Source organism: Capsicum annuum, chromosome 3 (genome assembly GCF_002878395.1).
Source record: "Capsicum annuum cultivar UCD-10X-F1 chromosome 3, UCD10Xv1.1, whole genome shotgun sequence".
Lineage (NCBI taxonomy): Eukaryota > Viridiplantae > Streptophyta > Magnoliopsida > Solanales > Solanaceae > Capsicum > Capsicum annuum.
The window spans coordinates 72,026,348-72,042,966 of NC_061113.1; the positions used below are offsets into that span (position 1 = coordinate 72,026,348).

The 16,619-nt window shown below is 39.1% G+C and overlaps 1 protein-coding gene across 1 annotated transcript in view; it reads right to left on the minus strand.

Annotated features, from left to right (window-relative positions):
- Positions 1-7,623: 7,623 nt before the first annotated feature.
- LOC107863725 (rhodanese-like domain-containing protein 9, chloroplastic) overlaps positions 7,624-16,619 on the minus strand; it is an 18,107-nt gene continuing 9,111 nt past the window's right edge. The window contains exons 5-7 of the mRNA XM_016709829.2: positions 8,633-8,718; positions 8,454-8,558; positions 7,624-7,843 (exon numbers count right to left, since the gene is read on the minus strand). Of these exons, the coding sequence (XP_016565315.1) occupies positions 7,773-7,843; positions 8,454-8,558; positions 8,633-8,718 (262 nt within the window). The 3' untranslated portion in view covers positions 7,624-7,772. The remainder of the gene's footprint in view (positions 7,844-8,453; positions 8,559-8,632; positions 8,719-16,619) is intronic.

Genomic DNA, 16,619 nt, shown 5'->3' on the forward strand with positions numbered 1-16,619 from the left:
AGGCACAAGGTGCCGAGTCTCAAGCCAGTGGGGCCCAGTCATCTCCATTATACCTTTCTTATAGATTTTGTGTGTAGTTGCACCATGGTTTTTGTGATAAGGAGAGAAATAAGTGTTTCAGATGTGGCCTGCAGGGTCATATTTAGAGGAAATATTCTTTCGGCGATGTCGATACTGGGGCTAATAAAGTCCCTGTTTCTAGTTCTTTAACTCCAACACCAAAGGGTGCTACTTTTAGTGTCGGCACTAGCCAAAATAGTTTGTATGCTCTTGCCACCCATCGGGAATCTGAGGCATCTTTCGATATTATTACTGGTATGCTAAAACTCTTTTCTCATAATGTGTATTGTCTGCTTGATTTGGGGTATACTCTTTCTTATGTGACCCCTTATGTGGCTATTCATTTTGGTTTTGGTCTCAAAAGTATTTTAGATCCCTTTCTATTTCTAGCCCAGTGGGTGATTCTGTGGTTGCTAGAAGAATCTATAGGGGTTGTGTGGTATATATCTGTAGTAAGAAAACCTTGGTGGATTTGATTGAATTGGACATGCTAGATTTTGATGTTATCTTGGGGATAGATTGGCTCCATTCGTGCTTATGCCTCTCTAGATTGTCAGACCCATAAGGTCATTTTCAAATTTCTTGATGAGTCAATTATAGAGAAGGAAGGGAGTTCCCTAGTGCCTAAGGGAAGATTCATTTCTTATTTAAGAGCCCAAAAATTGATTTCCATAGGGTGTCTTTATCATTTTGTCTGGGTTAAATATTCTAAATCGTAGGGTCCTTCACTGCACTTCATTCTTGTGGTTAATAAATTTCCTGAGGTCTTTCCTAATAATCCTCCTAGTATTTCTCCCGATAGGGATATTGATTTTAGGATTGACCTCCTACCAGATACCCATCCTATCTCTACCCCTCCTTATAGAATGGCCTCAACTAAGTTGAAGGAACTTAAAGAGTGGTTAAAAGATCTTTTTGATAAGGGTTTTATCCGTCCTAGTATATCTCATTGGGGTGCTCCTGCTCTCTTTGTGTGCAAGATGGATGGTTCTCTTCGAATGTGCATAGACTATCACTAGTTGAATAAGGTGACGGTGAAGAATAAGTACCCTCTCCCTAGAATTGATGACCTATTTGACCAACTTCAGGATGTTAAGTACTTTTCTAAGATTAAACTTCGATCGGGTTACCATCAGTTGAAGATTAGGGAGGTGGATATCCCTAAGACTATTTTTCAAACTCGGTATAGTCATTTTGAGTTTTGGGTGATGTCCTTTAGTTTGACTAATGCATCGGCAGCATTTATGGATCTTATGAATTAGATATTTCATTAATTTCTTGACTTATTCATCATTGTATTCATTGATGACATCCAGGTATATTCTAAGAGCGAGGCGGATTATGCCGATCACCCCTATATAGTATTACAGACCCCTAAGGATAAGCATTTGTATGCTAAGTTTTTGAAGTATGAGTTCTGGTTGAATGTAGTTACTTTTCTGTGTCATGTTGTTTCTAGTGAAGGGATTATGGTGGATACACAGAAAGTTGTAGTGGTTAAGAAGTGGCCTAAACCCACGACTCGAACTAATAATTAGAGCTTCTTGGGTTTATCTGATTATTATAGGAGGTTTGTGGAAAATTTCTCTTCGATTGTTGCTCTATTGACTAAGTTGACTTAGAAAAAAGTGAAGTTTTTGTGGTCACATGCTTGTGAGGGTAGCTTTGATAAGTTGAAGGATAAGTTGACTTTTGCTCCTATTTTGACCCTATTCGAGGGTACTGATGGCTTTGTTATTTATTGTGATGCGTCTCGTGTCGAACTGGGCTTTGTGTTGATGCAGAATGGCAAGGTGGTTGTGTATGCTTTTAGGAAATTAAAGGTGCATGAGAAGAACTATCTGAATCATGACTTGGAGGTATTGGTTGCGGTCTTTTCTTTGAAGATTTGGCATCATTACCTGTATGGGGTTCATGTTGATATCTTCTCAAACCATAAGAGTTTGCAATATGTGTTCACCCAGAAAGAGTTTAATCTCATACAAAGGAGATAGCTTGAGTTGCTCAAGAACTATGATATGAGTCTTTATTATCATCCAGGTAAAGCTAATAAGGTTGTTGATACTCTTAGCAGGTTGTCTATGGGGAGCTTGTCTCATGTTGATAAGGAAAAACAAGGAGTGGTGAAAGATATTCACCGGTTAGCTAATCCTGAAGTTCCTCTTTTGGATTCTGATGATGGAAGTGTGATTGTTTAAGAGGTGGTGAAATCATCTCTTGGTGCTGAGGTAAAAGAGAAGCAAGTTTTGGATCCCGTCTTGATGCAGATTAAGGATGATGTAGGTCAGCAGAAAGTTTTGGCTTTTGAGATTGGTGGTGATGGTATCTTAAGGTACCAAGGGTAATTGTGTGTTCCCGATGTCGATGGGCTGCGGGAAAGGATTTTGGTTGAGGCTCATGAGTCAAGGTACACTGTTCATCCTGGTTCAACAAAAATGTATAATGACTTGAAGGAGATTTTTTGATGGAATAACATGAAGAGGGATGTGGCCAATTTTGTGGCTAAGTGCATGGTGTGTCAACAAGTGAAGGTTAAACACTTGAGGCCTGGTGGTTCGTCTCAAGAGATTGAGTTGCCTGTGTGAAAGTGCGAAGTGATCAATATGGATTTTGTTACAGGTCTTTCGTGGTTTCATAGCCAATTAGATTCGATTTGGGTCATTATGGATAGGATGACAAAGTTTGTTCATTTCTTGCCTGTGAGGACTAATTTTTTTGTGGAAGATTACGCTAGGCTTTTCATTCAGGAAATCTCAAGGTTCAAGGTGCTTCAATCTCTATTATATCCGCTAGAAGTACACTGTTCTCGTCTCACTTTTAGCATTCTTTTTAGAGAGGTTTGGGGACTAAGGTGAACCTTAGCACCACTTTCTACCCCTCAGAGGGATGGACAAGCGGAGAGGACTATCCATACTTTGGAAGACATGCTAAGATCTTGTGTGGTTGACTTTAGTAGTAGTTGGCTTGACTATTTGCCTCTCAAAGAGTTTGCATATAATAATAGCTATCATTCCAGTATTCAGATGGCTTCGTTTGGGGATTTGTATGATAAGAGGTTTAGGTCTCCTATCGGGTGGTTTGAAGTATGTGAGACTAGGTTATTCGGCCCAGACTTGGGTCACCAAGCCATGGAAAAGGTAAAGGTGATTCGGCATAGACTTAAGACAACTCAAAGTCGCCAAAGTCCTATGCGAAGGTGAGGCAAACCGAGTTGGAGTTTGACGTTGACGATCGGGTATTCTTGAAGGTATTTCCCATGAAGGGAGTGATGAGTTTTAGAAGGAAGGATAAGCTCAGTCCCCGATATGTCGGTTCGTACTTGATCATTAGGAAAATAGGCAATGTGGCTTATAAGTTAGATTTGCCTTCTAGTTTGGGTTCCATTCATCTGGTCTTCCATGTTTCGATGTTGAAGAAGTGTGTGGGTGATCCTTCCTTGGCTGTTCCTTTGGACAGTGTTGGTGTTTCAGATTCCTTGTCTTATGTGGAAGTCATGATTGAAATCTTGGATCAGTAAGTCCGTCGGTTGTGGACCAAGAATGTGGCTTTGGTGAAGGTTCTATGGAGGAATCATGAGGTTGAAGAAGCTACTTGGGAAGCTGAAGATAGCATGAAGTTCAAATATCCATTCCTATTTTACGCTTGGGATAATCATGCTTAAGGTATGTGTATTTCTTAATATCTTTGCTTTCTATCTTTATTAAAGGTAAGTGTGGTTGTGTTTTGTATTAAATCGTGCTAATGGATACCTTGTCTCATCATTCGGGGATGAATGATCCTGGGGTGAGAATGTAACACCTCAGATTTTAGTCCCTCAAAATTTTTGAGTTTTTGAACATACTGCCAACCTACGACTCACCTTACGAGTCATAAGGTATCCTTATAAGCTATAGGAGCCAAATCATCATCTAACCAGTGAGTGGTGCCCATACTACTGACCTAATTACGACTAAAGGTAATGAGTTGTGGTGTCCAAATCATTGGGAGACCAGTGTGTACCCTAAATATTTTTGTCCTAGTTAAACCTAGGACCCTACGAGTTGTAGGATCTCTTGATGAGTCGTGTGGTATGAGTTGTAGGGTCATCAGAGAAGGGTCCCTTAGCTACTATCCAGATTACGACTCATAGTTACAAGTCGTAGTGAGTTCGTACGAGTCATATAGTGACCCGTAGTCACTGACGATAATTTTTCAGTTTTTAATGAATGGAACTTTGGACATTTACCTCTTTACCACTTGGAACCCACGTACATAAAACACCTTGGGGCCATTATTTACAACTTTTATCAATCATAAATACTCTCAAACTCGCTCAAATCTCTAAGGCAAGAACAAGCTAGGGTTTCTCAAAGTTGGTCATCTAAGGGATCAAGGGTTGATTCCTCTCCATAAGTCTCTGTACTTTCAGGCATGTGACTCTACCCTCAAACTTATTTTCCTTTAAGAATGTGTATTAAATGATTTTTTATGTGAATTGAATGTGGGTTTGGACATGGGTTGAGAGTTTTGGCATTGTTGTGTCTTAAAATGTTTTTCCATGATTATTATAAATTATTCATGTTTTGAATTGAATGTTTTTGGACTAATGGGGTGTATGGGTGTGGCAATTGGAAAAGGGGGTCGAGGCATTCCCCTAATTTGATGGCTTTGGGTATTGAAATTGATTTAGAAATTCTATTCCCTCAACCCACATGTGTCCTTGGTTTTGAAATACAGTTTTTCACATGATTTGACATTACTTATCCACACTATTGCATTGCATGTTAAAAGGTTAAACATGGATTTTGAAGGCCTTGTTGGTCGTGGTTTGACTGAAACTAAAACCTCGGGGGTCAAGGCATTCTCCTGAGTTGATTTGATAAACAAAAGGGGTCGAGGTATTCTCCAAATTTGATTTAATAAACAAAAAGGGTCGTGGCATTCTCCTAAGATGATAGAATATGATTAAAATGACATGAGTGTAAACTTGCAATCATAAGGGTATGACGATACTTGTGGTGTGCCTTAATGTGTCATTCCATGATTAAATAAATGAGTTATGTGAAACTTGTTTTAGATTAGGCTTAATGGGATTACGTAGCTAAGTCGTGAAGGTGTGAGTCTTGAAAGACTTGTACTGAAAACTCATGTTTGTCGGTGTGAGTCTTAAGGGAATGTACTGAAAATTTATATTTGTCGTATGCTTATGACACACTTATTATATATGTGTATCCTGGATTGATGTGGGATCGGGGCCTTCTCTGGTCTTCCTTGATACCTCTGATTCGTGCGGTAAACATGCAATGGGGCCTTTCAGTAGGGAGAGCTGAACCCATATAGCCCGTGGGTACCTATTTTTAATGATTAAGCTACATAGTCCAGGCTGATATTTTACTTTATGCTAGCCCTTGTTCCCTACCCCAGCATGATTATATATATTTATATATATATATATATGTACATCGTGTGCACTATTTATCCCTTTCCTGAGTTATATGCTAGCACTCAACCCGTTAACCATCTCCGGACGATGTACCCCCATGCAATGCAGGAACCGGAGACACTTCTATTTTTCCTGTGCAGTAGTAGGATTTTTGATTGGCAGTTGTCAGTTTTAAAGTGGTGAGCTTCCATTCTCCTAAAGAGCTATCATTTTGAAGTCATGTTCCGTTTATGTCTTAGGCTTACTTCTTTGGTTTTGGTTTTGGCTGTCGGTGGAGGAATGTCCCGACTTAGATTTATTTTTAGTTCAGTTAGAGGCTTTGTGGATAGTGTGGATTGGGATGGTTGTTGACGTTCTTAGAATTCTCAAGTTTTGATTATTCTATCTTGTTATATATTCAAAATTCAGCCATTGTTAATATATTGTATCCTGTTTGACTAGGCAAAAGGGGTGGTCTCCGATCCACGGCGGACTTGAGATACCTATCAAGGGTAAGTCCTAATTCGGTTGTGACAGAATATTTCATCAAAAGCAAAAACATCTTTAAGAATTAAATAGTTTGTCATCTTAATTTCAAGCAAGGCCACTAAACATGGGTTATGGTTTCGAATGATTTCCTTAAGATTTATTTTAAAAGCATCATTATTAGCACGAGTATCCACACAACAAAACTCATATCTTGTTCCATCGGGCTGTTAGGTATGTTTGGAAAAGAGTCGTTAATAGTCTCTAGGTTCGAGAGGGGATTCGGCTTTATTGTAGGAGCCATAATAAGAACATGCTTTGATAAGTCTTGATTGACTGCCGAACGTAGTACAAAATAGCACTTCGTCAAATTGGTTGGACAATTGTGAATATATTTTTTGTCCTCACTTTTGGGAAACACCATAAGGGAGTATATTTCAGAGTTAAGATTTTTATGAATGTTGTTCTTGTGAGTGGATTCCTTCCTATTCTTTATAGTTCCATAGCGAGAGTTTTATGTAATGTTTTCAAGTGTGGTGGGGGCCTTTGGGGAGGAGGTTTGTCTTGAGGGTGAAACCTTGGGGTTGGAATGAACATGGGTCAGCCTTGATTGATCGGCATTGGCTGCCAAGGAAAGAAAATGGGATTCGTTGATATCAACTCTTGGGGAGTGAAGAATGGGTTTGAACTATGTTGTTCATATTTGGGAATAGACTCAAGAAGTGGATTAGGTTCCATAACCCTTGCATGAGTTGAACAAAGCCTGACATTGTCGAAGGAGGAGTTGGATTGGGATTGTTGGTCGACCACATTTGGTTTATAAAGTTCTCTAAAGAAATCCTCGGTCTCTCTGTTACAAGTTAGGCTAATTGTTTCTCATTTTGGAGTACAATTAATGATTGATTCCCGTTGATATCCAACGAGAAGGTCACGGCATGTCTCTGCAACCCCATTTCGATCCATGATTGAGGTTGGATGGGTAGAGGTAGGACGGAAGTGGCATAACTATTGGTGATTGGGGATCGTTCATGGCTTGACTAATCGAGGGAGAATGACTGGGGAAGGAGAGATTGATGTGTTGGTTGGGATGTGGGGGGGTGAGGAGTGGGAGGGGGAATTTGAGTCCTTGCCATGTTTGGGAAGAGTGGAAGTTACTTGATGAGGTGGGTTATTTTATTTCTTCACCCGGGTGTGATGATTGAGAATCTAAAGAGGCGGATATTAAAGAAGATTTATTGGTTGGTACGCATGACACTGGCTTTCTTCGTTTACCAAATGTTAGAGAGATGGTGTGGGAGTGTCATTGGTCACTTATTTTAAAATATCTTAAGAGTGAATAGACAAAAAAGATTTAATAGGGCGTTTTAGAAATATTATCGGAGGCCCAGACTTTGTGGGGTGGGGTCCTTTTGCAATTCAAGTGGGTTGTTGATGAAGATTGGAGGTGTCAGAACTAGAAATGTTAGATGTGGAGAGAAAATTAAATTTGTTCTTGGATATTAAAGAAGAGAATTTTTGTCTATATTATAGTTTACCCAGCTGCAGGTCAGCCCTTTTTTGTGAAGACTCAGAAATTCTTCACTCTGGTTGTTTTTTTTTCTCCTTCAATCATCTCAATCTTTATTATTCGGACATAGAAATTAAAGATAAAGTTTAGAGGGAAAAACAAAAAGAAATAGCCTTAAGTATTTAATTAAGAAAAAGCAATACACATTTTTCAATCAGATATTAATAAAGTGAGACATGTACAAAAGCAAATAGCAAACAATTCTCTCTCTACACAAATTCCCTCAACATATGGAGACACTAAGCAAAAATTTAAGTGTTAGCTTGAAGGAGCCATTTGAAGAAGCTGTTCTGCTTGATCAGGGAAGAAAGTTACAAATAAAAGTGCACCTGAAAGATCAGTCATTCCTTTAACAAATGAACAAAGAGCATCAACTCATTATGCATGAAGTAATACGGATTTAACAAATACAATAACATACCAAGTGCAATTCCATAGGAGAATTGCACCATTAAAAAGGACAGAAAAAATATATTAAGTGGAAATTGATCCCTAGTCTACTCAACATCCAACCAAGTGCAGCATTTAGCTTCTTGTAGTACGGGCGCAAGCAAATTATTTAATACATATTTTAAAAAATATATACATAAATACCTACTTTAACCGAGAGACCACGGATTCACTTGCCCCATATTATGACCTATAAATTCGCTCTTACATGGAGGTAGAGAGGTTGTTTCCGGAAGACCCAAGGATTTAAGCTATATACACTTGAAAAAATTTTACACTTGCAATGAATTTAACTAGCTACAATAATTTATTTCTTAATTTTTCATGTTGCCATACTGATCTTGCTAGAAGAGTTTACCTCCTGCAATATGTCAACTAATTTGAGTATTTGACTGTGTAAAAAAATTCTACTCGCAGAAAGATTAAACTCTTAAGAGGAAGCATTGAAGATGTATCCTCATAGAACTTACAGATCCTCATAGAACTTACAGATAAGCACAGCTCCAAGAACTGTTGAAATCTTGCCCTGTATGGTAACTAGACCAGCTTTGCCAGCATCTTGCAGCTCTTTCAAACCAACAGAATCAAATGTTCCTAAACAGACAATTCTAGGCAGTTTTCAGCTAGTCCATAAATACAAGTTTTAAAATCAAGTTTTAGTGTTCTACCAGGCTTTATGGTCTGAAGACCGGATGTTATGCATGCTATGTTGTCATAACCTGCTCCCTCTAATCTCTGGGCAGCAGCTGCGGACCTTACAGTATTTCACAAGAAACAACGATTAGCACAAGTTAAAGAGATCAGGAAAAGGTAAGTTGTCATCCATCAATACATATATTGAGAAGAGGCTTAGATGTACATCAAACATGAAAGAGTCAAAAGATCACAAAACAGGCAACTTTGGAACTCAGATAGCACATAAAAGGACCAACTTGAATTTGAAAGATGCTTGCAAGAAAAATAATGATCATTTTCCTCACTATTTTCACTAGGGATCGGGATAGCAACTGTTGCCGATCCAATGAAACAGTAAAACTGAAAATGAACAGTGATCAATGGAAGAGTGGGAAGCAGGGGAAGGGAAGAAGAAAATACAGAAGCTAATGCTAAATTACGGCTAGGGTATAATATTGATCAAGATGCTTTCTAGAATGTGTATCAGTATTAATTTATATGACCCTCCCTATGATGACTCATCCCCAAAGGACTCCAAAGATGGCAAGTCCAATACTATTCTCTAAGTGTTTCTAACAGGGACTAAACATGTCCATAATGAAAACTACTATAACAACAACAACAACAACAAACCCAGTGTATTCCCACCTAGTGGGGTCTGGGGGGGTAAGATGTACGCAGTCCATACCTCTACCTCTGAAGAAGTAGAAAGGCTGTTTCCGATAGACCCCCGGCTCAAGACACGAGATACCACACAAACACATAGTAAAGCACAGCACAAGATTACATAACATAAATACGACACCCATAAGTAATATAAAACAGAGGAAAGCACACAGATTTATAATAAAACCTGGAACACGGACTCCTAACAAGAAAAAACCCCCACCAAGTAATTCCCTACACTAGCGACTCAAACTGGCCCTAGTCCTCTGCCCTAATTCGCGTCCTCCAGACCTTCCTATCTAGGGTCATGTCATCGGTGAGCTGTAACTACTCCATGTCCAGCCTAATCACCTCACCCCAGTACTTCTTCGACCTAACCCTACCCCGCCTAAAACCATCCAACGCTAGCCTCTCACACCTACGGACCGGGGCATCCATGCCCCTCCTCTTCACGTGTCCGAACCACCTCAATCGGGCTTCCCGCATCTTGCACTCCACTGGAGTCACACCAACCTTCTCCCGAATGGTCTCATTCCGAACTCTATCCCCTCTAGTCAGCCCACACATCCAGCGCAACATCCGCATTTCTGCCACCCTCATCTTTTGGATGTGCGAGTTCTTAACTGGCCAACACTCCGCTCCATACAACATGGCCGGACGGACTACCGCCCTGTAGAATTTGCCTTTAAGCTTGGGCAGCACCTTCTTATCACACAGCACCCCCGACGCGAGCTTCCACTTCATCCATCCCGCCCCAATACGGTGCGAGACATCCTCGTCAATCTCACCGTTACTCTGGATCACGGACCCGAGATACTTGAAACTCTCCCTCTTACCTACCTCCTGTGATTCCAGCTTCACTACTACCTCATTCTCCCGCCTCACGTCATTAAACTTGCATTCCACATACTCTGCTTTGCTTCTGCTCACCCTGAACCCTTTAGACTCGAGGGTTTGCCTCCACACCTCTAATTTGTCACTCACACCCCGTCGAGTCTCATCTATCAGAACTACATCATCTGCAAAAAGCATACACCACGGCACCTCCCCTTGAATACGCCGCGTCAATACATCCATCAACAATTACGTGAATTAGGAAAGTTCCCTGAGAATAGATAAGGGACTAAAGTGCAATTCAAATAAGCTAATAACTAACTTGACAATGACAGTTAAGCACTACTGCCCAGCATAAAGTACTACTACTCCTCAGCAACTTTCAATCTGCATCATTCCCCTATTCTCAAAGCCTTCCTTGTCCTCAAGGAAGAAACTTGGAAATTTGATCTCCATGTCCACAAAGTCGTCCGAAGCGGCTTGGTCCTTAACCATGTGTTTTCGTTGTATCAGGATCTGAGAAATTGTCTTATTACCTCTCTTGATCATCCGTCTCTCCAAGATGCCTTGAGGTTCCATATAGAAAGGGTTGGCTACATTTATTATTGGAGGGTGATTAATGGTGTCTGGCACTTGATGACATAACTTCAGCTGAGATATATGAATGGTGCATGAACAGCTATATGAGCTGGCAAGGACCGCTTATATTCTAGTGATCCTATCTTCTGCAACACTTGTAGGGACCACAAAACTTAGCAGACAACATAGTGAATGCCTATTGTGATATTTGTCAATTGTCTTATGGGTATGGCTGGATCTTCAGATACACCCAATCTCTAATATTCAGCTGCCTATCACTTCTATGTTTATTGGACAGTGATTGCATCCTCTATTGAGCCCATGCAAATAGAAATTGATAAGTTGAGACTTAAAACTCAGACTCCTATCCACCTCTTTTTGGGTAGCTTCTCTATGAATGGGAGAGGCCTGCCCATACAAGGCCTCATAAGGGGTGGTCTGTATAGATGACTGATATGTTGAGCGGTGTTATCAAAGGCGCGCTTAAGCCCTAGAGCGAGGCTCAAAATGTGTTGAGCACTTCGCGTCACTTAATGTGCGATTCAGTGTCATCATCAATTTTCTAAGGCATACTTTTCCTTGCCAATGAGCCTCTTCTGAAGAGGAGATATTAAACAATTGATATTTCACTGTTCAAAAAAATTAATAGGGCAGCCCAGTGCACTAATGCTCCCGCTATGCGCAGGGTTTGGGGAAGGGCCCCACCACAAGGGTCTATTCTACATATTTATATTTTTTCTCCCTTTGCGCTTTTTTTCATTAGAGTCCATGCTTTACGCATTTTGTGCTTAAAGCCCAATGGACCTTAGAGATTTTTTGTGCTTTTGGTTTTTGATAACACTGATGTTGAGTTATACCACCACTCAGCTAGGAGAAAATAGAGGGACCAGTCCATTTGGCAGTATAAGAAGTAACACCTCAAATATGCGTCAACTGCTCTATTAAGCACTTCAGTTTGACCATCTATTTTTGGATGGTAAGCTGAAAAAGTACTCAAAGTAATCAGCAGCCTTGTTTTCCCTTCTTTTCTTGTACTCTCTCTCTAAATCAAATTGCATAAGTTTCGGGTATCCATTTCATTTGAGTTCCAGTGCAAAGCTTTTGTTCTAATAAAAACTTCAAAGGCTTCTAGTCTGTCCTGACTATGAAATGCCTTCCCAAGAGATATTGTGAGCATTTGGTCACAGCTATGACCAAAACTAAAAGCTCTTTGTCATCACAGATAACTCCAACTGTCCTATTGAGAGCACCTTGCTTAAATAAGCCAAAGGATGGCCATCGTCATTAATATTGTTCCTACCCCATAGTCACATACATCTGTTTCAACAACAAACGTTAGAAAGTTGTTAGGTAAAGCTAAGTATGAGAGAACTTACTAAAGCTAACTTCAGTTAGTCAAATGTTACAGTAGCCTTGTCACTCAAATGGAAGCCTTCTTTCTTCAGTAGATTTGTTAACGGGTTTACTAGTGACCTCATACCTTCTGATAAACCTTCTACAATATCGCCAACCCAAGGAATCTCCTTAGTTCCCTCAAGGTTTTAGGTATGGATCAGTTCTGGATAACCAAGATCTTTTTAAGATCTGTAGACACCCCCTCAGTAGTACAAAATAGCCCAAGTAATCCACTCTTGCTACCCCAAATAAACACTTGTTCTTCCTCACAAACAACCTGAGTTGCACTAATAGATGAAAGTAATCCTTATGCTGCAAAATACTCCTCTAAGCTTTTGCTATAAATCAGAATATCATCAAAGAATATACCAATATGAACTTCCTCAAGTAATCTGTGAACACATGGTTCACAAGTCCTTGGAAAAGGGAAGGTGCATTAGTGAGCCCAAAGGGCAATCAACAAGATGACCAGTATGTGTCCTAAAAGCAATATTTTGGACATCCTCCTTGGTCATCCTAATCTGATGTCAACAGAACTAAGGTCCACCTTAGAGTAAAACTAACACCCTCCAAGTTCTTCCAGAAGCTCTTCAATAATGGGAATGGGGAACTTGTCTTTGATGGTCATCTTGTTGAGTGCTCTATAATCTACACATAGCCGCCAAGATTCACCTTTCATCCCTACTAACACCACTGAGGATGCATGAGGACTAGAGCTTGATTGAAAAACATCCTGATCCATCATTTCCAGCACTAACTATTCAATGACACCCATGTATCCAGAAGAATACCTATAACACCTAGCATTAACTGGATTACTTCCCTGTTGAAGAGGGATTATATGATCACTCCAACTCCTTGGGATCTTGAAACAGTGACCAGAACTCCTCAATAAATGCTAGAATTGTGGTAGAGATGATCTGCAAATCCTCCTGGTATGCCTCTTCAGTTGGCAATACCCTGATTATAAATAATTGGCAACAATTATGCGATTAATTTGTTTAACTTCATGGCTTCCACAGTTCTGGTCCTTTCTCTGGTTCCTTGCAAAACTACCTCTTTGCCTTGCTACCAAAATCCCAGGGTTAATTTATTAAAGCTAAGCTTGAGATCACCCAAGGGTAACCATTGAACCCTTAAAATCATATCACAGGGTTCAATGATAATAAGAGGAAATCATCATTGAAGCAAACTCCATTAGTTGGTCTATTGCCCCCATCAGTGTAATGACCTTTCCGGCCATTTTTCATATTTACTCTTATCTTCACCGTTTGAGCTTCTCTATAGCTGTCCAAGTCATTTATGACTTGCTGGGACCGACAGTTTCTCCCCTCTCATGTTCAGATATTATGCTTATCATATGCTTATCTTATAGACATAAGATATCTTATAGATATCATATGCTTATTGATATTATGCCTCCTAGATGTGAGATGCCTCCAACGTGAGAGATGATTATATGCTTATTGATATTATGCCTCCTATGTGAGAGATGATTATATGCTTATTGATATTATGCCTCCTAGATGTGAGATGCCTCCTATGAGAGATGATTATATGCTTATTGATATTAGAGAAAATACATAAAGTTCCCCCCGATGTTGGCCGACTTTTTCAAAAAGACACCTAAACTTTACTTTTGACCTATCACCCCACGAATCTTACTTAAATCGTTGCAAATACATCATTTTAACCCTCTGCGTGTATACACGCACAACAAACGCGTGAAAGGCTCAAAATTGACTTTATTTACCAATTAAAAGTTGCCACGTGTAAAAAATTTGATATATAATTTATCTTCTTTTTAAAAGAAAATCAATATTTATTTACTTTTTAAAATTCTTCCATACCCCCCTCCACCCCACAACACCCCCCCCACCCGCCATTGTCTTCTTCATTGATAGCTTCTTCTCCACCACCATAACTCAACAACATCAATTACAGCAACAACAACATCAATTACAGCAACAACAACAACATCATCATCACCATAGCTCTCTTTCTCCTCAATCCTCTCAATCATCAACATAATCTACTCACCTTTTACCATTACCATGTTTACTTTCTTCAATTTCAAGTTCTTATTTCAGTTTTTTTTTTTGTTTTTACATTTTGAAAAACCCAATGTATATCCTCTTAGAAGAACTATAAAGCTCCATTTTAATGGAGTTTTGATCTCATCATTAGACAATCAACAAACACATAAATCAATACAAAATTAACATAAACACGAAATTGGAACCACTGAACCACAAAATTAACACTGAAATCCAAAGAGAAATAAGAATGGAGAAATCAGGGGGTGGGGGTGGAGGGAAGCTGCTGGACGGGAGATTGTGAGGGAGATGTTGGACGGGGTGAGGGGAGAGGGGGGTGGGGTAGCGTGATAAATAAAATAAAAAGGAAAACTTTATTCAAAAATATAAATAAAATAAAAAGAAAAACTTTATTCAAAAATATAAATAAAATATGAAATTAAATTATTTAACACGTGACAGCATCTGATTAGTGCGTGCATTCACTCTCTTTCTTGTGACTATAATAAAGCAAAAAATAAGGTATTTGCAACGACTTAAGTAAAATTCGTGGGGTAATAGGTCGAAAGTAAAGTTTAGGTGTCTTTTTGTAAAAGTCGGCCAACATCAGGGGGGACTTTATGTATTTTCTCTTGATATTATGCCTCCTATATACGAGATGTCTCCTATATGTGAGATGATTAGAGATATGCTACAGCTTATAAATATGATTATCAATATGCGTTCGGATATGTATATGTGCCGAAGGCCGTGATTATGATGTTGTGATTATTCCAGACATATTATTGGGCCGAGGGCCGTGTTATGATATGGATTGGATATCCAAAAAGCGTTTATCATTATAAAGGATGCAACTACAATTTATGAATATGCTTATATATGGTTTGTATACACCTCTCCAGTATGGGTCGGAGAAAGATGTGGTATGATGCTTATTATTCCACTGATTGAATACTGGTGATGGCATGCATAGATTTGGTACATTCATGATTATTATATTGGTAAATGATGTGATTCTAGCTGAAATACGATCTTATGATTGTTCTTCCTAATTAAGGGTTCAGCTATGTGGTAGCCAGTTGTCTAATAGGTGACTGTAGCACTTGACGACTTAGTTTATGATGTCGATTAGTTGTTAAACGAGAAGTGCATATCAATTAGGCTAGATAATAAGAGATGTTAGTGATAAGAGACAACTAGTTAATAACGATGAATAGTTGGTAAATGATGGTTAGCTAACGAATGGTGTTAGTTAATAAAAAACGATTAGATGATAAACGATAATGTGTCGGCTAATAATGATTAACGAATATAGGATGATAAGATGATGATGTTGATTAGTGGATAAACAGTGATTATGGTCTAGTGATGAATCTTGACTAGATGTTGGGTATTGACTACTTATTAATAATGACTAGTTGTTACCCCATGAACATGGATGATGTGAAGGATAATGTTTAGGCTAATAATTAGAGGTCATGTAAAGACTAGTGAACTAGTGGTTTAATGATAATAAGCGTTGGTTAGCTAATATTGAATAGTTTGGATGTCTCGACAAGTTAGATGTTTTATGATTATATGATTATGATTATGAGTATACTAATAGGCTTGTAGATTTACCCTCCTTTTTCCACGTCTTGAGCCCGTGCATCTATTATATGTCTATAAATATGTGTATTGACGTCTGTGATGATATATTGATACCCGGTAAGGCCAGAGGATATTGTGATGATATATTGATATCCGGCAAGGCCAAAGGATATTGTGATGATATATTGATACCCGACAAGGCCGGAGGATAGTGTGATGATGATATTGATACCCGACAGGGCCGAAAGATACTGTGATGATGTATTAATACCCGGCAAGGCCGAAGGTTGATTACATTGATGATGACAGTTATGATAGAGATGGTTATGATGATGAGATTATGATATTGATTGTGTACTTTGCAATTGTCCCTGCATGCGCATCGCCTATCACCAGTATGCACCTATGTCTATCAGCTGTTATAGGACGATTGCATAGATATGGGTAAAAAGTATGCCTTGTGTTGTTGTATGTTGATTGAACCTTCCGAGTCTGGGGCGGTGGCGGTACGCATAGGCTTGGCTAGGTATTTGGTTGTCCGGAATAGCTGGTTATTCACGTTGTTATTGATATTGTTATTATCATTGTTATGATCATTATATGGATAGCTTATGACAGATTGGCCATTGATCCGGTAACGAGATCTGAGGTATGTCAATGGCCTCTTCTATCTTATGATGACATTATTGTGCACGATCATTTCATGTCTAGCCATGTGGATTGGAAACCCCGAGTATGATAGTATTAAATCTTGTAGTATTATAATGAGGTCCTAGAATGAGGATATGATGATTTAGGTTATGCTTTGAGATGACCTCATGTTTATGTGTATATATATATATTTCTAGCTATATGAAGTTATGGCACTACCGTATATCCC